The sequence below is a fragment of the Artemia franciscana genome, unplaced genomic scaffold (assembly GCF_032884065.1).
Source record: "Artemia franciscana unplaced genomic scaffold, ASM3288406v1 PGA_scaffold_32, whole genome shotgun sequence".
Classification (NCBI taxonomy): domain Eukaryota; kingdom Metazoa; phylum Arthropoda; class Branchiopoda; order Anostraca; family Artemiidae; genus Artemia; species Artemia franciscana.
In genome coordinates this window covers 2,556,716-2,582,014 of record NW_027062665.1, presented here as the reverse complement: position 1 = coordinate 2,582,014, position 25,299 = coordinate 2,556,716, and the positions used below count along the sequence as shown (strand labels likewise).

Genomic DNA, 25,299 nt, shown 5'->3' with positions numbered 1-25,299 from the left:
ACTGGTGACCGGGTATAAAAAATTAATAAAAATTTTTTGCATAGAACAAACTCAGTTATTAGGTAAATCTGAGTGTCTTGGCTGCTGGCTGGGTACAAAAAATTTAATAAATGCACTTTTGAATACAATAAACTGTGGGACTTCATAAATTCTGGGTATTTTTAGTTGAAGGCTGAATGCCAAAAAAAATAATAAAAGCACTTTTGACTACAACAAAGTCAGATTATTGGTAAATTCTTAGTCTCTGAACTGGTGATTGAGTATAAAAGCTTTAATAATTGCACTTTTGCATAAAACCAGACTGAATTCGCTCTCTTTTGGGGAGCTGGGGGTCAAAATATTAATTCGAAAAAATTGGAAAATTTGAGGTATTTTTGACTTTCGGCCTGAGGTATTATTTTGACGGGTGACCGGATCTTAATGAAATTCGATATGTAGAAGGAATTCATGCCCCAGAGTTCTTTTTCAAAATCCCGACCAGATCTAGTTACATTGAGGGGAGTTTGTTGGGGAAACCGGAAAACATGGAAAACGCTTAGAGTGGAGAGATCGGGATGAAACTTGGTGGGTAGAATAAGCAAATGTCGTAGATACGTGATTGACGTAACTAGACTAGATCCGCTCTCTTTTGGGGGAATTAGTGGGGGTCCAGTGCTTTGGCGAGTTCGAAGTTTCTGGACGTGCTAGGACGATGAAAATTGGTAATTTTGTCAGAGACCTGCAAAAATTGATTTGTTTAAGTAGTTTCTACCGATTCGACCATCTGAGGGGGTTGAAAGGAGCGAAAAAATTAGAAAATGAGGTATTTTTAACATACGTATGGGTGATCAGGTCTTAATGAATTTTAATATTTAGAAGGACCTTGTGTCTCAGAGCTTTTATTTTAAATCATGACCGGTATTAAGCCTCTGATTTTCCTTAAAATCAATCTATTGACTCTTAGAATTTTGCTAGAGCTCATGCCATATGAGCTCTTGACTCTTCCAACCCTCGTCAAGTGCTATACAAAAAACAAACTATATATACATACAATTTCCGAGTAAGGCAAGAGACGCGATAGTGGACGGCTGCGACCCTCTGAATATTTATCCCTCTAAATATTATTCGTTTAAGTTTTAATGTCACTCCCTACTTTCATTTGAAAAACTTATTCTCTTATCTAATTTCTGAATATTTTTGAATCGATAGATGTTTTGATTTTGGCTCACTGCACATGAATAATTAAAACGAAATTTGCATATAAATTTTTTTTAATAAGAAAATAATAATTTATTTGTCTTTCTCATATTTTTGATGAGACTATTTTTACAACAAAAAGGGGTGGAGGCAGAGTCGTAGTTGCCATCCAATTTTTGGTTATCTAAAAATACAACTTGAAGTTTTAATTTTTTACAAACATTTTTATTAGTAATAAATATAACGCAACTTACGATACAACTCATCTAACAAACTTCTATATCTGTATATTTTTATTACGTATATGATGGGGTTTGCCGCCTCGTCAAGACCTTGCTCTTTAAGTTAAAGCTTGAATTTTGTCTTAGTTCTTTAAGAATAACCCCTGAATCACAGAGGCCGTAGAAATAAATAGTTAAAACTACTAAAATACTCGACCCTAAAGAATGGGGTAGTACGAGGAGGTGAATCCCTCATATGCGCAATAATTTCTGTTCGTTTTAAGTTTCAATTCTGCTCCTTAAAAAAAAGTTAAAAAAACTTTTTATTTTTTTATTTTCTCATTGTTTTTTTTAATAGTTCAGGGAAATTCTCTTTTCTCATGACAAATTCCTCCTTGGAAAGATCTTCCCAAGTAATGAAATCTCTCAACGCCCCCCCTACTCCCCCCCGAACGTGAAAAATGAAAAATATCCTGGAAAAAAGAACACGGATCCAAAATCTGTAATATACAAAATTCCACATTTTTGTAGATAGGAGGTTGAAACTTTTACAGGAATTTGCAGATACGCTGAATTTAACGGTGTAATTTTTGCTAAGATTATATGACTTTTAGGGTGTCTTTTCCCCTATTTTCTAAAATAACACAAATTTTCTCGTAACTTTTTATAAGTAAGACTAAACTTGATGAAACTTATTTATTTAAAATCAGCATAAAAATACAATTCTTGCGATGTAACTATTAGTATCACAATTCCATTATTTTATTTCGTTTACCATTGAGCCGGGTCACTCCTTACTTACAGTTCGTTCCCATGAACTGTTTGATTGCCGAGTGTTGTGGATGTCCACTTTCCCTTCTCTTGTCAAACCACTTTTTGTAATATCAAACAGTTCGTGGTAACGAACTGTAGTAAGGAGCGACCCGGCTCAATAGTAACCAAAACTCTAAAAAATTGATTTTTGATATCAATAGCTACATCAAAAGAATTGCATTTTTATGCTGATTTTAAATATATAAGTTTCATCAAGTTTAGTCTTACCCATCAAAAGTTAGGAGCCTGAGAAAATTTGCCTTATTTAGGGAAATAGGGGGAAATACCCCCTAAAAGTCGTAGGATCTTAACGAAAATGACACCATCCGATTCAGCGTATCAGAAAACCCTACTGTAGGAGTTCCAAGCTCCTATCTGCAAAAATGTGGAATTTTGAATTTTTTGCCAAAAGGCAAATCACGGATGCGTGTTTATTTGTTTGTTTTTTTTTTGTTTTTTTTTTTTTCTTTTCCCCAGGGGTCATCGTATCGACCAAGTGGTCCTAGAATGTCGCAGGATGGCTCATTCTAACGGAAATGAAAAGTTCTAGTGCCCTTTTTAAGTGACGAAAAAAATTGGAGGGCATCTAGGCCCCCTCCCACGCTCATGTTTTTCCCAAAGTCAACAGATCAAAATTTTGAGATAGCCATTTTGTTCAGCATAGTCGAAAACCATAATAACTATGTCTTTGGGGATTATTTACTCCCCCACAATCCCTGGGGGAAGGGCTGCAAGTTACAAACTTTGACCAGTGTTTACATATAGTAATGGTTATTGGGAAGTGTACAGACGTTTTCAGGGGGATTTTATTTTGTTTGGGGGTGGGGCTGAAGAGAGGAGGCTATGTTGGAGGATCTTTCCTTGGAGGACTCTGTCATGGGGAAGAAAAATTCAATGACAAGGGCGCAGGATTCTCTAGCATTACTATAAGAAAACAATGAAAAATAATCATGAAAAGTTTTTTCAAATTAAAGGAAGAAGTAGCATTGAAACTTAAAACGAACAGAGATTATTACGCATATGAGGGGTTCTAAAAATACTTTAGCATAAAGAGCGAGGTATTTAGGAGAAGATAAATACCTTGCTCTTTATGCTAAAGTATTTTTAGTAATTTCAACTATTTATTCTACAGCCTTTCTGGTTCAGGGGTCATTCTTAAAGAATTGGGACAAAACTTACGATTTAGTGTGAAGAGCGAGGTATTAACGAGGGTACAAACCCCCTCGTATACATAATAAAAATGTAAGATTATGAAAGTTTGTTACGTAAGTTAATTCTTAAGTTACGTATATTTTTTACTAATAAAAACGTTTGTTAAAAATTAAAAGTTCTAGTTGCCTTTTTAAGTAACCGAAAAATTCGAGGGCAACTAGGCCTCCTTCTCCACCCCTTATTTCTCAAAATCGTCTGATCAAAACTAAGAGAAAGCCATTTAGCCAAAAAAAGAATTAATATACAAATTTCATTATAATAATTTGTGTGCGGAGAGCCAAAACCAAACATGCATTAATTTAAAAACGTTCAGAAATTAAATAAAAAAAAACTAGTTTTTTTAGCTGAAAGTAAGGAGCGACATTAAAACTTAAAACGAACAGAAATTACTCCGTATATGAAATGAGTTGTCCCCTCCACAATCCCTCGCTCTTTACGCTAAAGCTTTTAATTGTTTTAAAAAGTAAAATTGTGGCAAAGAGTCAAACTTTAGCGTAAAGAGCGAGGGATTGCGGAGGGGACAACTCATTTCATATACGGAGTAATTTCTGTTCGTTTTAAGTTTTAATGTCGCTCCTTACTTTCAGCTAAAAAAACTAGTTTTTTTTTATTTAATTACAAATCATATGATTGATATATTGTTTTGTCTATTAATCAGTGCCTCTCTCTTCTTTTATGAATGGGAAATTGTCTATTCTATGTGAACTGCAAAGATGTTTTATATTTTCAGGTACCGTACTATTTTGAACAAGGGTCAAAAATAGTGGTTCTTATAGCTTGTTATTTATTGCAAGCAGTAGATCTTTTATAATTCAAACTCTGTTTGGATCTTGCATTATCCATTTGTTTCATTGGTCCGTGTCACTTATCGGTGCCTAAATTTTCCTTGTACGCGTTCCCTTCTATATTTTGTACCACTTTAGGATCAAACATAGACCTTGGGAGCTTAGGTGGTATCCTTAATAATAGAAAATTGGGCTGATCAACTTCTTCTCTCTTCAACATCCCACGTGGACAGCCCTCAGTATTTGCACATTCACCACTTCTTACTATTTCTTGGTGGCTTGGTGCTGTTCCATAATTTTGAGCAATTGTAGCTACAAAAAAAAAAATTATTTAGTGCAGTTTTGTTACATAAGAATTGAACAGAAAAAATAGGTGGAAGGACTAGATTTCTGTTTGAGTTTTTTGGCCCTAGTTTAAAAACAAAGTTATCGCAAAATTGTTTGAAGAACCGTTTTTTGTTGTTTAACTGAAACTTGTTGATATACTTTTACATTCGAGAAATAACATTTACTTTGGAAATAAATACTTCGAAAATAATACTTGAAAATAAATATATCACACCCTATGTGAAGTTTTGACGTTTTATGGCTTTTTATTGCTATAAGAAATCATGTTTAAAGCACTCTTCTCCTAGCCCAAATCCTCATATTTCTGGTGTGTTCCAAGGTATAACTACGAGACAAAGAAAACGAATTAAAAAAAGTAGTTCTAAAACTTATAAGTTCACCCTTATAAGTTAGGTAGTTTTCCAAATTTTTCGGTATATTCGAAATATTATCGCACATTTGGGTCTTGCGTGCAGTTATATTTATTACGTCCCGGCAAATGCATTTCAACGCGTAAGGATGAAAAACTGCGTTATTTGCTGAAAGATATTTAGCCACCCTTACCTTTGAGGGGTAAGAGGAAGAAGCAAGCATTAAAGGTGTCTCATTATTTGAGTTTGTAGAATTCATGCCTGCACCCTTGGACAATAGTAACCTACACACATCCAAGTGACCGTTCTGTGCGGCAAGATGTAAAGGGGTTGAGCTACTAGAATTTAAAGCATCTATTGTAGCACCATTTGAAATCAATACCTGACAGGCTGTTAGTTCTCCAGAAGAAGCAGCATAATGTAGAGGTGTTTCACTCATAAAATCGATGGCATCTATTGTAGCACCGTTTGAAATCAATAGCAGAGAAATGTCTAGATCTCCAGTGTCAACAGCTATATGCAAAGGCGTTTGATTATATGAATTTATAGCATCTACTCTAGCACCCTTTGAAATTAGTAGTCGACAGATATCTTGGTTTTTGGTCTCAACAGCTGTATGTAGAGGCGTTTCACCCAAAGCATCTACGTTATCTATTATAGCACCCTCTGAAATTAGTAGCTGACAAATTTCTGAATTACGAATCGCAACAGCTCTATGTAAAGGTGTTTTTTTCTCAGAATCTATGGCATCTATTGCTGCACCATTAGAAATTAATAGCTGACATATATGTAGATTTTCATTCGTAGCAGCCATATGTAAAGGTGTTTTTTTCTTAGAATTTATGGCATCTATTGCAGCACCCTTTGAAATCAATAGCTGACACATATCTAGATATCCTTTGATAGCAGCTGTATGTAGAGGTGTTCTATTCCAACTATCTATGGTATCTATTGCAGCACCCTTTGAAATTAGTAACTGACAAATTTTTGAATTACAAATCGCAACAGATCTATGTAAAGGTGTTTTTTTCTCAGAATCCAGGGCATCTATTGTTGCACCCTTAGAAATTAATAGCTGACACACATTTAGGTTTTCATTCGTAACAGCCATATGTAAAGGTGTTTTTTCCCTATGATTTATGGCATCTATTGCAGCACCCTTTGAAAGCAATAGCTGACAAATATCTAGATTTCCAGTCTTAACAGCTATATGTAAAGGTGTTTCTTTCCTAGAATTTATGGCATCTATTGCAGCACCCTTTGAAATTAGTAACTGACAAATTTTTGAATTACAAATTGCAACAGCTCTATGTAAAGGTGTTTTTTTCTCAGCATCTTTGCCATCTATTGTTGCACCCTTAGAAATTAATAGCTGACATATATTTAGATTTCCATTCGTAACAGCTATATGTAAAGGTGTTTCTTTCCTAGAATTTATGGCATCTATTGCAGCACCCATTGCAATCAATAGCTGACACAAATCTAGATATCCTTTCATAACAGCTGTATGTAGCGTTTTACCCAAAGAATCTGTGTTATCTATTGTACCACCCTTTGAAATTAGTAGCTGACAAATTTCTAAATTACAATTCGTCACACCTCTATGTAACGGTGTTTTTTTCTCATAATCTATGGCATCTATTCTTGCGCCCTTAGAAATTAATAGCTGACATATATTTAGATTTCCATTTGTAACAGCTATATGTAAAGGTGTTTCTTTCCAATTATTTATGGCATCTATTGCAGCACCCTTTGAAAGCAATAACTGACAAATGTCTAGATTTCCAGTCTCAACAGCTATATGTAAAGGTGTTTCTTTCCTAGAATTTATGGCATCTATTGCAGCACCCATTGCAATCAATAGCTGACACATATCTAGATATCCTTTCATAACAGCTGTATGTAGCGTTTTACCCAAAGAATCTGCGTTATCTATTGTAGCACCCTTTGAAACTAGTAAATGACAAATTTCTGAATTACAATTCACCACACCTCTATGTAACGGTGTTTTTTTCTCATAATCTATGGTATCTATTGTTGCGCCCTTAGAAATTAATAGCTGACATATATTTAGATTTCCATTCGTAACAGCTATATGTAAAGGTGTTTCTTTCCAATTATTTATGGCATCTATTGCAGCACCCTTTGAAAGCAATAACTGACAAATATCTAGATTTCCAGTCTCAACAGCTATATGTAAAGGTGTTTCTTTCCTAGAATTTATGGCATCTATTGCAGCACCCTTTGAAATCAATAGCCGACACATATCTAGATATCCTTTCATAACAGCTGTATGGAGCGTTCTACCCAAAGAATCTGCGTTATCTATTATAGCACCCTTTGAAATTAGTAGCTGACAAATTTCTGAATTACAATTCGTCAAACCTTTATGTAACGGTGTTTTTTTCTCATAATCTATGGCATCTATTGTTGCGCCCTTGGAAATTAATATCTGACATATATTTAGATTTCCGTTTGTAACAGCTATATGTAAAGGTGTTTCTTTCCAATTATTTATGGCATCTATTGCAGCACCCTTTGAAAGCAATAACTGACAAATATCTAGATTTCCAGTCTCAACAGCTATATGTAAAGGTGTTTCTTTCCTAGAATTTATGGCATCTATTGCAGCACCCTTTGAAAGCAATAACTGACAAATATCTAGATTTTCAGTCTCAACAGCTATATGTAAAGGTGTTTCTTTCCTAGAATTTATGGCATCTATTGCAGCACCCTTTGAAATCAATAGCCGACACATATCTAGATATCCTTTCATAACAGCTGTATGGAGCGTTCTACCCAAAGAATCTGCGTTATCTATTGTAGCACCCTTTGAAATTAGTAGCTGACAAATTTCTGAATTATAATTCGCCACACTTCGTGTTTTTTTCTTAGAATTTATGGCATCTATTGCAGCACCCTTCGAAATCAATAGCTGACACATATCTAGATATCCTTTCATAACAGCTGTATGTAGAGGTGTTCTATTCCATGTATCTATGGCATCTATTGTAGCGCCCTTAGAAATTAATAGCTGACATATATTCAGATTTCCATTCGTAACAGCTATATGTAAAGGTGTTTCTTTCCAATTATTTATGGCATCTATTGCAGCACCCTTTGAAAGCAATAACTGACAAATATCTAGATTTCCAGTCTCAACAGCTATATGTAAAGGCGTTTGATTACATGAATTTATTGCATCTACTCTAGCACCCTTTGAAATTAGTATTCGACAGATATCTTGGTTTTTGGTCTCAACAGCTATATGTAAAGACGTTTCACCCAAATAATCAACGTTATCTATTGTAGCACCCTTTGAAATCAAAATTTTTCTAAGCTTGGAAGGTAGAACATTTTCACCTTGGTCCTCTTCGTTACGTGAACGTTTATTTTGCGATGATATCTTCGGCATGGTTCTCTGTAGTAAATTGATGTGACCTTGCTTAAGCGTCTTTTTATATTGGTACCTTACGTCATGAATGACGTCAATGCCTTTGGCGTCCCAAATAACGTTATTTCGGTAATCAAGGATATTCAACATCCTAATTTTTTTAAGTTTTAGTGTGACTTTTTTATGATCTGTACATATATAAAGTCATTTTTAAGTTATTTCAACTTGTAAATGCATCTTCTGTCAAAAATATATTACACAGAGAAAAATCTTTTACCTTTTTAGGTGGAAATGGTAAAGGACGAACCCCATTTGAAACTTAAGTCCTCATTTAATTTTAATTGAGCATCATATTTAGTTTTATCCTACGATTATGATATCATTCATGATATTGACAAAAAATTATACTGAATTTTTGATACTGTATACTGTGATACTGTATATGACAAAAAGATGATAGTATATTTGGCAAAAAATTATTTTTATTTCAAATATTATGGTTGGGGACTTACAAAACATGTGTTAGTATCTTTTAAAATGTACTCTAAAATAGATCTCTATGATGGTCTAGTGCCCTACTAATAGCGGAGATGGAAAATATATAGAAAAATGAGGACATGTCAGTGCTGTCCATGAAATAAATGATTTATCATGTCGTTCTAGCCAGAGGACTCAAAGTTCCACTGTTACAATTTTCAGTCATCATGAATTCAATCGTAAGCTTTTCATTTTGATTCGGCATTTTTTTTTGGGGGGGGGGGGTCAAGCTAAGTTTTGTAAATGCTTTTAAATTTGTTTTAAAAACAACATTTACTATTAAAACTAATTAAAATAACAGTTATTCATGGGATTCGGCTTGAATTCAGCTAGAATTAGCTAATTTTTTTTTTTACATAATCTTTTTTCTTTAAGCTCGTTTTCTGATTTTGGTTACTATGGACGTTGTTTCACCATTTACTGGGTTGCACAACTGCTGCAACTATGAAAATCCCGGAAAGTTTCAACTTATTGCCCTAAGATGTTCCTACAATATTTTTTGTACCTCATTCTGACAACCTTCATCTACATAGTCTATTGTGATTTAATTTAACATATCCCTCTGAAACCTTGGTTTTTTCTTAATTACATTGCCCTTTTTGAAGACCCAGAATCCCTATATCAAATACGGTTTCCCAAGGCTATTTAAATTTTTCTGATCTGATCTGATCCAATGAAGAAGCATTTTTTTTCAAAAAATTAATGTTATGTTACAAGCAAAGAACCCGTGGGTACAGCTAATTCCTTTCAAATGAGCCTTTATACAGCTTTCTATTATATTTTAGTGCCCCTCTAGCGGTGATGAAAAAGAAGAAGTAAAGGACACATCAGAACTACTCATGCGAAGAAGCGATTTTCCTTTCTGTTCAATGTTGGGTACTGTAAATTTCCTATATGGGGTTTTCAGCAATGGTAATTCCAATGTGTATTTTTTCTTTCGGCCTGAAGCCATTTTTGAGGGGTTTTGGGTCATTTTTCAAAATTCCTATAAATTTGTTTTAAATGTAATATTTTACTATTAAAATTAATCGAAATAATATTCATTATTTCCGAATCAGCCACAAATGGAATTTTTTCTCACAAGGTAGTTTTTTTAAATGTGTTTAAAATTGCTGGTTACTATGGGCCGTTCTTAGCTGTTTATTGGTTTGCAGCTATTGCTGCCACCATGATTAATAAAAAATGATAATTAAAAAGAGAAACTGAAAGAAAAGTAAAGAGCGGTAATAAACTAAAACGAACAGAAATAAATTCAAGTAGTGTGTCATGTTTGAAACAAACTGAGATTTTATAGAAATAATTAATGAAACCTAAAACAAACAGAAATTAACTCTCTTGTACCCAACACTCAATTTAGAGCGTTTTTTACCTGGAAATAATATTTAAAGCAGTTTCAAAATTCTCAGTACCCACATTGCAAGCTTTATCCAAGTTTTGTTCTTTCCTGGGCAAGTGTGTCCGTCCCCCCGATAGATGAAAAGTAGCTAGGAAAAACTGTATGTTCTTTAATATTACTCAACTAATTTCATACACCACATCAACCGGACAGATAATTGAAACTGTTTTGGAAGGGAGAGGGGAAAAGTTACCCACCATCTTCGAAAAAAATACCATTTGAATTACATATATGACAAGAATTGAGAGTAGGGGTCACACAAAAGAAAATTAGATAAATGATAGTCGTGGAGAAAATCTTTTGAACCCCAATATTTTTGGGTAAAGGAAGGAGAGTAGCTAAAATTATGTCCTTTGCAAATGCACCTTAAAAATGTTCATCAAAATTTTAATATTGTTTAAATTCTACCTGCACATATTTTATGTTTCGTGTGCGTTCCATTATTTGCTGTATTCGAATTTCAATTTTTTTTTTTTTAACTTTTAAGCTTAGCGATGTATTATATCTTTTCCTGATCAAATATCAAAAGCATGATCAACTACTCTTGAAGAATTTAGTCATGAAAATGTATTTCATCTGGCGTTAAAATCTCTTTGGCGGGAAGGTAATTGGAGTTGGAAGGCAGAGTGACCCCCTCAACGAAAAAAATGTCTAACAGCTGAATTATAAACATCACAGGAACTGAGAGTAGGGTCAAGCTAAAGAAGATAACATGTCAACTTCGAAAAAAAAATGAAAGCCGCGGAGAAAATCCATAAGCCCGAATATTATATGGAGAAGGGATGGGTGGTTGTTCAATTTCCCTCCCCTGCACATGAACATGAAAAGAGTTAAGCAAAATGTGAATAATGTTTAAATTCTACCTATACATACTTGTATGTTTCGTGTGAGTAAGTGCCGGGGCCCGGGCTCCCCCCGGTCATATATAATGAAAGTTCTTAAGCCGAACTGGCCAGACATGACAATAAACAATCAAGAGAGATAAAACTCTAAAAAAGAAAACTTCAAACGAGACGACGGCCAGTAAAATTAAAAGACTAAAACAACGCGGATATTTCGCCTGTATAAAACAAGGCGTCTTCAGCACAAGATAGAAAATTAAAAGAAAACTAATCTAAAAACAAATAAAAACCACCACCAAATATAATAAATACAATTGTCGCTACTTATCCACGTAGGGAAAAGCAGCTATGCGAATTACTTCAATGAGAATCAAAGAGCAACTGCTCTTTGATTCTTTAGATTAGTTTTTAGATTAGTTTTCTTTTCCCTCTCATAATCCCTCTCATAATCCCTCTCAGTATCCCTCTCATAAGCTGAGGGGAGTTCTATCATCCACAGAGGCATAGTTAATTGACTTTTTAACGATTTTGATCAAGATGACATTTTCCAAATTTTAATCATTTTTTTGTGGGGGGCAAGTTAAAAGGGCAAAGGAGGGTGGGAAGCCCTCACACAAACTTTTAATATATCTTTCAATATTTCTGAAAAAGTTTCAATTTAATACACTCAGTTTTTCTTAAAACATTGCAGATCCTCCTTTTTGATAAGCTTGATACGCATAGTGCCTTTTGATTTAGTATAATACATCCCTCAGCATTCTCTAAAGTTTCACCTTAATAACCCTTAGACTTTTTGGATACGACCTTAATCAAACATGCCCACTTCTAAAAAAAACCTTATATGTTAAATATGGGTTATTTGAACAACCTAACGTCCTTACCACTGAGGCTGGGGGACTATTTTTAACAAAGCATCTGGCTGAAAATTTGACCAGATGTGCTAGGGGAAGAATTGCGTTGTTGGGACGCTGGTTGCTCTTTGATCACTTTTGACTCTTTGACTCCTTCCATAGAAACCTTATTTGTTAAAATGGGCAGCTTATATAACTTGCAGCCCTTGCCCCAGAGGTTGGGTAGGAATGGTCAGACCCAGATGCATAGTTATTTCTACTTTTCGACGGTTTTGAAGACCATCTCAATATTTTCATTTGATACATTTCAGGAAATGCCGTGTAAAGTGGCAACTGATATAGTAAAACAATGTCAAAAAGCCTGTAAATGGAATAGGCGGGTTAAATTCCCGTAGCCATCTCATATTCCCAGGGATTAAAGGATGTCTTACCCTCCCATATCAAAACAGTTAGTTCATAGCTCTTGTACTCGCCCCAAGAGGAATCCTAATATGAACAATACTTTAGGCGGGTAAAAGAGGGCTACTATTTTGATTAAGTATTAATAAGATTTTATTAACAGAGTACAAAGGGTTGCTGTTTTGTCCAATTATAAAACAAGATTAGTAAAACGCGTTGAAAAAAGGTTAATTATAAAAAGTTGTTTACAAGTCTTCGCTTTGAATTATCAAACTTCAACTTTTACATTAAAATAGACATTAAACTTTTCTTCCAAAGAGACAAAGAAAAATTAAAACACAAACAATATATCAATTGGACTTTATCATACCTTAAATGTATTTGTTGACATCTGTATCAATAGGGCAATCAAAGCCCTTGATGGTTTTAAGTTATTGCTGAGTGAGCAATCTAATTAATAAACAATAAAGCCAATGTAGACTCAGAGCAAACAACTGAGAATGTTATATCTCAATTTGATAAGTCACATAAAGCTTATTGACTATAAGCCTACTCTTTGATTCTTCTTATCGGAAGTCATCCAAATTTCACATTTTTCCAAAGTTCACAAACAGTCCTTGGTCACAGAATGGTCTTGGATCACGGTCAAGGTCACGGATTCCAAACTATAGAGAATCCCGTCGGCAGTCATGGTGACCAAGGCACCAGCTGGTTTTAAATTTGCTTTAATTTTATGAAGCCAGAATTGAATCCAGGTGCCATCGTTTCTCTTCCAGGTAGAAGCCAGCTTATAAACATTGTTTAGACAACAGTACCCAATGGTCTATGACAGGTTTACCCGACCAATGGTAGACGATGGGGACGGAGGAAGACGGAAATATTGTATTTCTGCCTGCATCGTTGTCCGATAATCTCATTTGCCTGAAATCAAAAAGGGTCATTCAGGAAATGAAAAAAACGAATAAAAAATACCATGAAAACCTGAGAATGAATTAAATAAAAATTAACTTTTATTCAAATCAGAGGCAACGCTACAGATGTACTAAAAATAAAGGTCAAAAGGCTTCAATGTTATTTTTTTTCCAAGAGGCACTTCATATGGAAAGGGCTGTCGTATAAACTTCTGAGGAGACTCACTCGATTGAAAACGAATTTTTAGTGGCATTTTTAAGAATCAAAAGTAGTTGGAGTGCAGATATTTCCCGCCCCCTGCCTTCTTTTCCTCAAATGTGTTCGATCAAAAATTCAGGAAAACCTATATTTTTCAAAATAGTTCGAAGATCAATTAAGAAAAACTCCTGAGTCAACAAAACCTTCCAACGCCTTCCAACTTTGTGTAAAAAGAATTTCATAAAAAAAAGTGTACTGCCATCAAACAGTTCGTGGTAACGAACTGTAGTAAGGAGCGGCCCGGTTCAATAGAAACCAAAACTCTAAAAAATGGAATTTTGATACCAATAGCTACATCAAAAGAATTGCATTTTAATGCTGATTTTAAATATATAAGTTTCACCAAGTTTAGTCTTACGCACCAAAAGTTACGAGCCTGAGAAAATTTGTGTGATTTTAGAAAATAGGGAGAAACACCCCTTAAAAGTCATAGAATCTTAACGAAAATTACATCATCAGATTCAGCGTATCAGAGAACCCTACTGTAAAAGTTTCAAGCTCCTATCTACAAAAATGTGGAATTTTGTATTTTTTGCCAGAAGGCAGATCACGGATGCGTGTTTATTTGTTTGTTTGTTTGTTTGTTTTTTTTTTTTCCCAGGGGTGATCGTATCGACCCAGTTGTCCTAGAATTTTGCAAGAGGGCTCATTCTAACGAAAATGAAAAGTTCTAGTGCCCTTTTTAAGTGACCAAAAATATTGGAGGGCACCTAGGCCCCCTCCCACGCTAATTATTTTCCCAAAGTCAACGGATCAAAATTCTGAGATAGCTATTTTATTCAGCATAGTCGAAAAACCTTATAACTATGTCTTTGGGGACGACTTACTCCTCCACAGTCCCCGTGGGAGGGGCTATTAGTTAAAAACTTTGACCAGTGCTTACATATAGTAATGGTTATTGGGAAATGCACAGGTGTTTTCAGGAGGATTTTTTGGTTGGGGGGAGGGGTTGAAAAGAGGGGGATATACTGGGGGAACTTTCCATCGAGGAATTTGTCATGGGGGAAGAAAATTTCCATGAAGGGAGCGCAGGATTTACTAGCATTATTTAAAAAAAAAACAATGAAAAAATAAATATGAAAAAGGTTTTTTCAGCTGGAAGTAAGGAGCAGCATTAAAACTTAAGACGAACAGAAATTATTACCCATATGAGGGGGTCACCTCCTCCTAATACCTCGCTCTTTACGCTAAAGTATTTTTAGTAATGTCAACTATTTATTCTACGGCTTTTGTGATTCAGGGGTCATTCTTAATGAATTGGGCCAAAATTTAAGATTTAGTGTAGAGAGAGGTACTGACGAGGGGGCGAACCATCTCATATGTGTAATAAAAACATGAGAATAAAAAATTCTTTACGTAAGCTAGTTTATAAGTTAGGTATATCTTTTACTAATAAAAAGATTCGTAAAAATTTAAAAGTTCTAGTTGCCTTTTTTATTAACCAAAAAATTGGAGGGCAACTAGGCTTCCTCCCCCGCTCTTTTTTTCTCAAAATCATTCGATCAAAATTATGAGAAAGCCATTTAGCACCCCCCCAAAAAAAAAAAATATGCAAATTTCGTTATAATTATTTCTCTGCGGAGAGCCAAAATCAAAACATGCATTGATTCGAAAACGTTCAGAAATTAAATAAAAAAAAACAAGTTTTTTCAACTGAAAGTAAGGAGCGGCATTAAAACTTAAAACGAACAGAAATTACTTCGTATATGAAAGGGGCTGCTTCCTCATCAACGCCGCGCCCTTTACGCTAAAGTTTTTACTGTTTTAAAAAGAAGAGTTGAGAGAAAGAGTCAAACTTTAGCGTAAAGAGCGGGGCGTTGATGAGGAAGCAGCCCCTTTCATATACGAAGTAATTTCTGTTCGTTTTAACTTTTAATGTCGCTCCTTACCTTCAGTTGAAAAAACTTGTTTTTTTATTTAATTAAACTTAAGACCAACAGAAATTAGACTCCTGTGATAAAATAGTTAAGCAATTCAGCTGCTAACTAATAAATTACAATCGTATATTTAAATTCTTAAGTCTAAGACTTGAAAACTATAGAAAAATTCATTTTATAAGCCAATAAAAAACTTTAGTACTTGAACAAAAGGAAATTAATTTTAAACAATTTGCACAATAAGATGTTATTCAAAGAAAAGTAAAGAGTCATATGAAACTCAATACCGGCAAGAATTAATTCCTAATATATTTTAATCTCAAAATGACCAAATATTACTATTAAAAAATAAATTAAACCCATAATGAACAAAAATTAAAACTAATAATAATAGAAAACTTAAAGATAAAGGGTGCTAATATAGATAAACAAATAAATATTAAATATATTCAATATTTTACTATTTTTGTTGGAAAAACCTTTTTTGCCAGAGGCACTTCATACGGATGGGATGGTCGTATGAACTTCGGAGGAAGCCCATTCGATTATAAATCAGAAGTTCTAGTGCCCTTTTAAGAGTCAGAAAGGACGGAGGAAAACTAGCCCCCTTCGTATCCTTTTTTCCTAAAAATGGTTCCAACCAAAATTCTGATATTGCCATTTTGTTCAAGATAGTCCAAAGTCAGAAATGTGTCTTTGGGGTTGAGGAAACTCATCACATCCCGCCGATCAAGGTTTGTAAGTTGTACAGGCTGGCCTTGTTAATATATAAGGCTTTTACGGAAAGAGTGGTCGTGTAGAATTTCGAGAAGGTTCATTAAATTTTAAATCATAAGTTCTTATTCCCATTGAAAGAGTCCAGAGTGATCGAAAGACAACCAGCCCTCACCACGCCCCTTTCCCCAAATGCTCCCGATCAAAATTTTAATGTAGGTGTCTTATACAAAAAATTCAAATTTCAAAGAACAATGGTTCCAGGTCTTATACCCCCAAAGCCCCAGTGCTTGGGGTAAGGGCTATAAGCTAAGGTAATTGCCCGCTGTTATTATATAAGGCTTAAATAGAAAGAGTGGTGGTATAAACTTAGAAGGGGGCTCATCTCATTGGAAATCAACATTTCTAGTGCCCTTTTTAATAGTTGAAAGTGATCGGTTTGTTACCATTCTCCCCCCCCCCTCACACCCTTTTCTCCCCAAACTACATTCGATCAAAATTTGAACAAATCATTTGGTTCAAAATAGTCTAAAAGTCAAATAAGTTCAGGGGTTGAAAATTCCCCCAAAGCCTTGGGGCAAGGAATGAAGCTTATGTAAATTATCCATTATTAGAATATAAGGTTTCGTGGAAAGGGTAGTGGTATTAATACGGTCGGGGGCCCATTTGCTTGGATATACGAAATTCTGGTTCTTTTTTAAGACTAAAAAATTATCGAAGGCCACCAGCCTCGGGGGAAAGACTGAAAGCTATTCAAGTTTCTTGATTTTGCTTCAACACTTTGTTTAACTTGGCACTTTGATGTTTTCTTTACTTTGATTCTTTGTTACCTTGATTTTGTTACTTAGATGCTAGTTTTGATGCTTTGAAGAAATTTTGACGGTGAAAAAAAAAAACAATTTGATTTAAAGGTGGGGAAGGTTGAAAAACTTGAAACTTTGGTAATCAAAAATAAAAAAAAATTATTTAAAAATATTCCAAAAAGAAGATTTTCAAACAGTTCGTGGTAACAAACTGTAGCAAGGAGCGACCCGGCTCAATAGTAAACGAAACTCTAAAAAACGGAACTTCGATGCTATAAGGTATATCAAAAGAATCAGATTTTTATGCTGATTTTAAATATATAAGTTTCATCAAACTTGGTCTTTGTCATCAAAAATTAAGAGCCTGAGAAAATTTGTCTTATTTTGGAAAATAGGGGAAAACACCCCCTAAAAGTCAAAGAACCTTTGACTTTTCGAAAATCACACCATTGTATTCAGCATATCAGGGAACCCTATATCAAAAATTTCAAGCTCCTATCTACAAAAATGTGGAATTTCGTATTTTTTGCCAGAAGACAGATCACGGGTGCGTGTTTGTTTTTTTTTACTTTTTTTCCCCAGGGGTCATTGTATAGACCAAGTGTTCCTAGAATCTCCCAAGAGGGCTCATTCTGACGGAAATGAAAAGTTCTAGTGCCCTTTTTATGTGACCAAAAAAATTGGAGGGCACCTAGGCCCCCTCTCACGCTCATTTTTTTCCCAAAGTCAACGAATACAAATTTTGAGATAGCCATTTTGTTTTGCATAGTCGAAAACCATATTAACCATGTCTTTGGAATGACTCACTCCCTCACAGTCCCTGGGGAAGGGGCTGCAAGCTACAAGCTTTGTCCAGTGTTTATATACAGTAATGGTTATTGGGAAGTGTACAGACGTTTTCGGGGGGATTTTTTTTGGTTTTGGTTGGGGTTGAGGGGAGGGGGATATGTGGGAGGATCTTCTCTTGGAGGAATATATCATGGGGGAAGAGAAATTGAATGAAAAGGGCGCTGGATTTTCTAGCATTACTATAAAAAAAAAACAATGAAAAAATAAACACGAAAAAGTTTTTTTTCAACTGAAAGTAAGGAGTAGCATTAAAACTTAAAACGAACAGTGATTTTTACGCATATGAGGGGTTCTAAAAGTACTTTAGAATAAAGAGGGAGGTATTTAGGAGGATGTGAATACCTTCCTCTATATGCTAAAGTATTTTTAGTAATTTCAACTATTTATTCTACGGCCTTTCTGATTCAGGGGTCATTCTTAAAGAATTGGGACAAAACATAAGATTTAGTGTAAAAGGCAAGGTATTAACGGGGGACAAACCCCCTCATATACATAATAAAAAATTTAAGAATATAAAAGTTTGTTACGTAAGTTAATTCTTAAGTTACGTATATTTTTTACTAATAAAAACGTTCGTTAAAAATTAAAAGTTCTAGTTGCCTTTTTAAGTAACCAAAAAATTGGAAGGCAACTAGGCCTCCTTCCCCACCTCTTGTTTCTCAAAATCGTCTGATCAAAACTAAGAGCAAGCCGGTTATCCAAAAAAAAAATTAATATACAAATTTCATTTTAATAATTTATGTGCGGAGAGCCAAAATCAAAAATGCATTAATTCAAAACGTTCAGAAATTAAATAAAAAAAACTAGTTTTTTAAACTGAAAGTAAGGAGCATCATTAAAACTTAAAACGAACAGAAATTACTCCGTATATGAAATGGGTTGTCCCCTCCGCAATCCCTCGATCTTTACGCTAAAGTTTGACTCTTTGCCACAATTCTACTTTTTAAAGCAATTAAAAACTTTAGCGTAAAGAGTGAGGGATGCGGAGGGGACAACCCATTTCATATATGGAGTAATTTCTGTTCGTTTTAAGTTTTAATATCGCTCCTTACTTTCAGTTTAAAAAACTAGTTTTTTTATTTAATCCAAGAAAAGTGAAGGCCATATTAAAAATTTGATCCGCAGAATGAAATTTCTATAACAGTTCCCTGAATTTATAGGTAACTCCTTCAGTTAATCTATACTCGTAAGATTCCCAGCAAACTATTACTTTTGACAGATTTTTCTGAATTGTTTATTCAGTGTCTACTTTATCATTATCCCGTATTAGTAAATACGTATATATATACCACAATCAAATACGTATATATATATATACCACAATCAGGAATTTTCAGAACTAGAAATACACTCGTAGAATCACTTTTTGTTACCGAAGTATTTCAAGCTCTAAAGAGCTTGAAAAATAAACAAAATAATATTTTGTTTATAAACAATAAACAAATAAAAAATATAAACAAATAAATTACAAATAATAAACAAATAAATTTTAATAAACAAAATAAACAAAATAATAAACAAAAAAAAATAAACAAAACTAATAAACAAATAATATTTTTCTGGCTGCACCTTCCGGATCTTCAGCAATTTTATGTGTGACCTCCACTTCACACATCCTCCATTCATATGTTTAAGTATTAAAGTGTAAATAAATATGTTCTAAATATAAATTAAACATTTTCTATGCTGAAGCCTGTAAACAGAAAACCATTTCAGAATTTTTATTAAATCAAGATTGGGATAATATAATTATCTTTTACTTTGTTTTCTGTGTATTAAGCTCAGGAACTAAAGAGGATCCAACGCCATGGGATACAAATACTACAAAAGTATTTATAGGAACTATTTTCTCATGTTAAGTGATTTGGCATTGCTGATATTGTCCAAGGGACTTACACTTTGAGAGCATTTCAGGAGTCATTTTCATTGGATGCTGCACGGATAATCAAACAGTTCGTGGTAACGGACTGTAGTAAGGAGCGACCCGGCTCAATATTAACCGAAACTCTAAAAAATGGAATTTTGATACCAACAGTAACATTAAAAAATCACATTTTAATGCTGATTTTAAATATATAACTTTCATCAATATTAGTCTTACCTATCAAATGTTACGAGCCAGAGAAAATTTGTCTTATTTTAGAAAATAGGGGAAAACACCCCTTAAAATTTATACAATCTTAACGAAAATCACACAGCATATTCAGTGTATCAGAAAACCTTATTGCAGAAGTTTCAAGCTCCTATATAAAAAAATGTGGAATTTTGTATTTTTTGCCAGAAAAATGCAAATTGAGGTAGATCTCTTGTAGGGTGACAAATAGCCTGTTGGTTGAACAGTCTGCTTTCATTTAAAATAGAAAAAGAAGTCGCTTATTTTCCTTCAATGAGCCCCATACTATCCTGAAACCATTCTAACCATTTTAAAGTATCTAAAACCATCTTTGAAAGCAAATCCATCAAAAGGGTTGACTAACTTTGTCTTCAGTAAGCTTTATTCTCACTCAGTTGTTTCTTAGAAAGCCCATTTCTATCAGGTCTGTAAAAATCTCGGAGTAAATTCTTTGTTCAAAAGCTTTGTTCATAGCTGAATCACTCTTGTGCTAGTTTTTCATGAAACCTTTAATCAAAATAGTTGATCAGTCTACTTAGCGATTTAAAAGGCAACTTTGGAAATCCAAAGCTACAGTTGAAGACAAGGACTAAAGTAGGGCTAGGTTTTTCTGAGGGAAGTAAAGAGCGAAGTTGAAATTATTACTTCGCAGCCTATCTAATATATATCGATAAAACTATTGTCAAAAGTGCAAATTATCAAAAGTGCAAATTATTTAAATTATCTTCAAAAGTGCAAAGTCATTAAACAGACTACAAAGATAATGGTTTGACTTATCAGGCAACATCTTGGTCTCACCCTCTATTATTCAACAAGAAGAACAAATAAACAATAATATGAACTTTGGAAATCCTTTAATTTCACAAAACGGAGAATTTTAAGTTATGTTACGATTTATAAAGTAATTCTGTAGTCCTAATAATATCAAGATTGGTTCACTTCGAACTTGTCTACAAAATAATTATAAAGTATCTTTTTCATATCCAAAACGACAGTCAATCATTAGACTGAGCTTATTGTGCAGAAATGATGCCAAATTAAACGAAAAAATAAATAAATAAATAAGGCAACAATCCTAAAATGCTTTATTTTGTATCTATTAAATGGGTTACTTTTACTGTACCAAAACTCCTATATTAATTAGTGTTTTCAGTAAAGTGCTAGTTTTCTGTAGTCCTGCAAATATAAGGAAATATGACTAGATGTTTAAGTTCCACTAGTTTTATCAGTAGAAAGGCTGTGAAGTAAGAATTTTGTTCGTTTTAAGTTTCAACTTCGCTCTTTATATCCCTCAGAAAAAAAATCGTTTTCTAATTAATCTTTGCCCGTTTTCAAAAAAAATCATATAGATGGCAATAAGCCGTGATTGAAAAAAACACGATATCGATACGCCTGACACCCATACGCTTGGTACTAATACACCCGAAACCGATACGCACGATACCAACTTCGATCTTTACTTCCCTAAGAAAAATGTGTTTTTTTTTTAATTAATCTTTTTCTTAGTTAGGTTGCTTGAAGATGGTGGAGTTTATAAAAAAAAAAGTAAATGTGAGAAATAGCTTATGAATGAGCCATGGATATTTTTCTAACATGTTATGATAAACCACAAGCCCTGAAATAAAAACAAAAAAAAACTCAAAAACAGATACAGATCAGCGCAACCAATGCAAAAAAAAAATTATCCTTGTTGTTCAAAGTGGTGAAGTGTAAGTTCCCTCTATAAGGTTTTCGACTATGCTGACTCCAATTTTACACTTTTCATTTTATTCTGACGCACTTTGTGAGGGGTTTCAGGCTTTTTTTTCAAAATCATGACATATTTCTTTTTGCAATAAACTTTAATATTTATGACGAATAAAAGTTACAATTCCTGAATCAGTGTCTGATGTTAATTTTGTTTTCACCAGTTATTTTTTTTAAAGTGTTTTTCACTTTTGGTTACTATGGGCTGTGGTTTGCTTCTTGTGCTATAATGTTTGAGGCAACAAGATAAAGACGTAGAGAAAATGCTTGATCGGATTACCTGCAGAATGAAACACCTGGGAATAGCCTTTGGAGAACAGCTGCATTTGGCACTATGCCAAATATATAGAGCTAATGATAGATCAAATACAGATGTGCCACTCGGCTATTCACTTGAAACTTACAAGTGGCGCTTCTCAATGGTTTGATCAATTTGATTGAGCTGAGTAGTGCTGTAATTTAGAGGTTGCCTCAATATAAAGGTAACCAGTCTTTACTATTTACGGAAGTGATAAAGTGAAGAGCTTAAGACTCAAAGAAAGTGGAAATTACCATGAATGTGAGAAGGTTCGCTGTGAGAGAAGAGAAAGGAACAACATAATGCTACAATTTCTTGGGTGCCATATTTGATACAGTCCAATAGGTATTATTGGAAAGCGTATATTAAAATTAAACACGAATTGTAGGGGTTGTGGGAGTAGCGGGGTTAGGCCGCTCAAATTACAGTAGCTTCTTAACTTCTTACAGTAAGTTTTTAATGAAGCTCTTAAATCCTTATTGACAAAACAGCTCAAGAAAATGAGACCTTCTGTGCCGGGATGGTGCTCATTGAGATGTAAAATCAGAGTAGCAGTTTGGTAGCCTTAGAGCCTAAGGCATCTAAAGTCGGGATTGAAGCTTCCTATTGGTGGTACCCCGTGGAAGATAAATAAAAATAGATGGCAAGCCGACATAACTTCCATTTTGGGTCTTAGAATTGAGTGAGAGTACAATACCAGTGATGTTTTTCAACAGCTTGTTTTCGTATCAACATGGATGAAGTATCACACTGTTTACATTACTATATTTGCTTGAGTATCAAAATTAGCAAATAATTTACCCGGTGGAAATTAGCAAATAATTTACCCGGTGGTATTTGATTTCTTTAATGCTACTTGCTTTGCCCTGTTGTCATTCCTGTGCACCACAGCTAACAGTCAGTATCCTTAATTTTAGAAACCTTCGAATCTTTTGGGTACCTGCAGTAGCAAACTGTTCCTCAACCCATACCAAGGCCCAATCTGGGCAGGGAGGAGCCATTCTGATTTTCTAAAATTGAAAGCTATAAATACAGCTAGGAATATCAGTGAAATTCAAGATCGATAGAAAAGAGGAGGGATTGTACAAGAAGTATTTTGGTGACAAGTAACATGAGAGCAAGAAAAAAGCAAGGGAAGTAGAGAAAGCATAAAAAAATGAATTAAGGAAGTAAAAGTGGAGGCCATGGATAAAATTGTAGAACGTCTGGAATATGCAGCCAGACGACTTAATGGTAAAACTTTTTTTTGGCATGTTAAGAAATCGAAATTGAGTAATAAAGCTGCGAAGCTGCATAGTTTCCATACTGTAATACTTAAAAATGCTAATTCTAGGAGCGCATCCATTTCTGGTTGACCCTCCTCCTTCATGGGGCAAACTAAAAATACGTAAAATGGACTTTCTTTCAGTAAACATTACCTGTAGAACGAAGCGTATTAGTCCATGAGCTCCGCGGTTAGCGGGGCGAGGTCTGTATCCGATATTTATTTAACAAGCCTCGTTTGATTTTTTTTTTTAGTTTTATCTCTCTTTTTTGAATAAAAATAAAATGCAGACCCAGCCTCACTGCCCGTGGGTTTCATGGACTAATACGCTTCGCTCTATAGGTAATGTTACCTGTAAGCAAGCCCACTTTACGCATTTTTAGTCTCGTTGGAGGGAGATTTTAGAAAGCTAAAAAATGGATGAGCTTGTCTAATAATGAAAAAGAAACAATATACGATCATCAGAATATTACTATATGCAATAAGACACACTTTAGGTAGCTTGTGACGGAACTAAACATTTTCCAGAACACGATCTCAATTAATGATAGGAAAAGTGTAAAGAGAGATCGGCAGAACATTTCTAAAATTTGTTAAATCGTGTTAGAGTTACAGGAAATGATATGAAAAGAAATCGATAAGTTTATCACAAAACCAATTAAAGGAAGATTCATATTGCATCAAAGAATCAGAGACAGTTCTAAAGGAACTTGAAAATGATAAGACCTTGGTGTTGAACTTGCCATAAATGAGTTTTTGAAATATGGTATCATGAAATTAGAGATAATTCACCGAAAAATAGGGGAAGTACCGAGCGATTTTTGAACTAAAAATGCCTTCATAAGAAAGATAATAATGAAATACTTATAGATGTAATCGATTAGTTTCTTCAGAAAACGACTACTTAGTATGACAATTCTTTTCAGACTTAGAGACGATGTGGATAAAATTTTTAGGTGAACTATGTAGTTCTAAGAAGAGGAGTGGATGCGTCGACTAATTTCTAATCCTAGATTAGTAATTAAGGATTACGTCAATAATTGAGCTACTTTAATTCTCTGCTTTATAGATTCTGAACAAGTGTTTGATGTGATAAAAGAGCTCTAGCTAGGTCCTTATCTTTGTGTGGTATACCAGATAAACGCATTAAAGTGATTGAAAGTGATGAAGAATGACAGTTTGCCAAAAACCGTCCTATTTGGCAATCTATATAGGGCCAAAAGAAAGTCTGGTCGTCCCGGAGTGCAGTGGGAAGAGGTTCTAAAAAGGGCTTTAAAGGAAATAGGAACTTATTAAAATTGTTTAAAGGAGGATACTTTGCTACATTGAGAAGGAGGGGAAGCTTATGCAGCAGTGTGGGTCTCAGGTAGTTTGTTGCGGTAGTTAATTGTTAGTGTTAATAGTGACAGTAGTATTAGATTTCAGCCCGATTTTTTGTTATGCATACAATTGTCTTAATTTTCCTAGCTCATAAGCTCTTCAAATAATGATGAAAGGGTAACATGTAGATACGGAAGCACTGTCATGCTGTCTAAGTTACTCTATTGATCTTCTGAGCACCAAAGTTTGTAATCACCAGGCTTATTTTTGATATATTTAATTTGCTTGGGTTGCAAAAGTAGTGAGTTCTATTAGACCCCTGACATTATATCAAAAGAAGTGCGAATCGGAAACTGAAGAGCTGACTTTTTTTCAAACAGTTCGTGGTAACGAACTGTAGTAAGGAGCGACCCGGCTCAATAGCAAACAAAACTCTAAAAAAAGGAATTTAGATACTAAAAGATACATCAAAAGAATCGAATTTCTATGATGGTTTCAAATATATAAGTTTTATCAAATTTAGTCTTTGTCATCAAAAGTTACGAGCCTGAGAAAATTTGCCTTATTTTGGAAAATAGGGGGAAACACCCCCTAAAAGTCATAGAGTCTTAACGAAAATTACACCATCGCATTCAGCGTATCAGAGAATCCTATAACAAAAATTTCAAACTCCTATCTAATAAAATGTGGAATTCCGTATTTTTTGCCAGAAGACAGATTACGGGTGCGTGTTCATTTGTTTGTTTTCTTCCCAGGGGTCAACGTATCGACCAAGTGGTCCTAGAATGTTGAAAGAGGGTTCATTCTAAAGGAAATGAAAA

The 25,299-nt window shown here is 34.3% G+C and overlaps 2 protein-coding genes across 2 annotated transcripts in view; both read right to left on the bottom strand.

The window, feature by feature from the left end:
- Positions 1 to 12,730, bottom strand: part of LOC136041632 (transforming growth factor-beta-induced protein ig-h3-like) — a 46,440-nt gene extending 33,710 nt beyond the window's left edge. Inside the window, exon 1 of the mRNA XM_065726328.1 lies at positions 12,695 to 12,730. Coding sequence (XP_065582400.1) covers positions 12,695 to 12,715 — 21 coding nt within the window. The 5' untranslated portion in view covers positions 12,716 to 12,730. The remainder of the gene's footprint in view (positions 1 to 12,694) is intronic.
- Positions 1 to 25,299, bottom strand: part of LOC136041687 (uncharacterized) — a 135,611-nt gene that overhangs the window by 61,181 nt on the left and 49,131 nt on the right. The window contains exon 14 of the mRNA XM_065726412.1: positions 12,937 to 13,111. Coding sequence (XP_065582484.1) covers positions 12,937 to 13,111 — 175 coding nt within the window. The remainder of the gene's footprint in view (positions 1 to 12,936; positions 13,112 to 25,299) is intronic.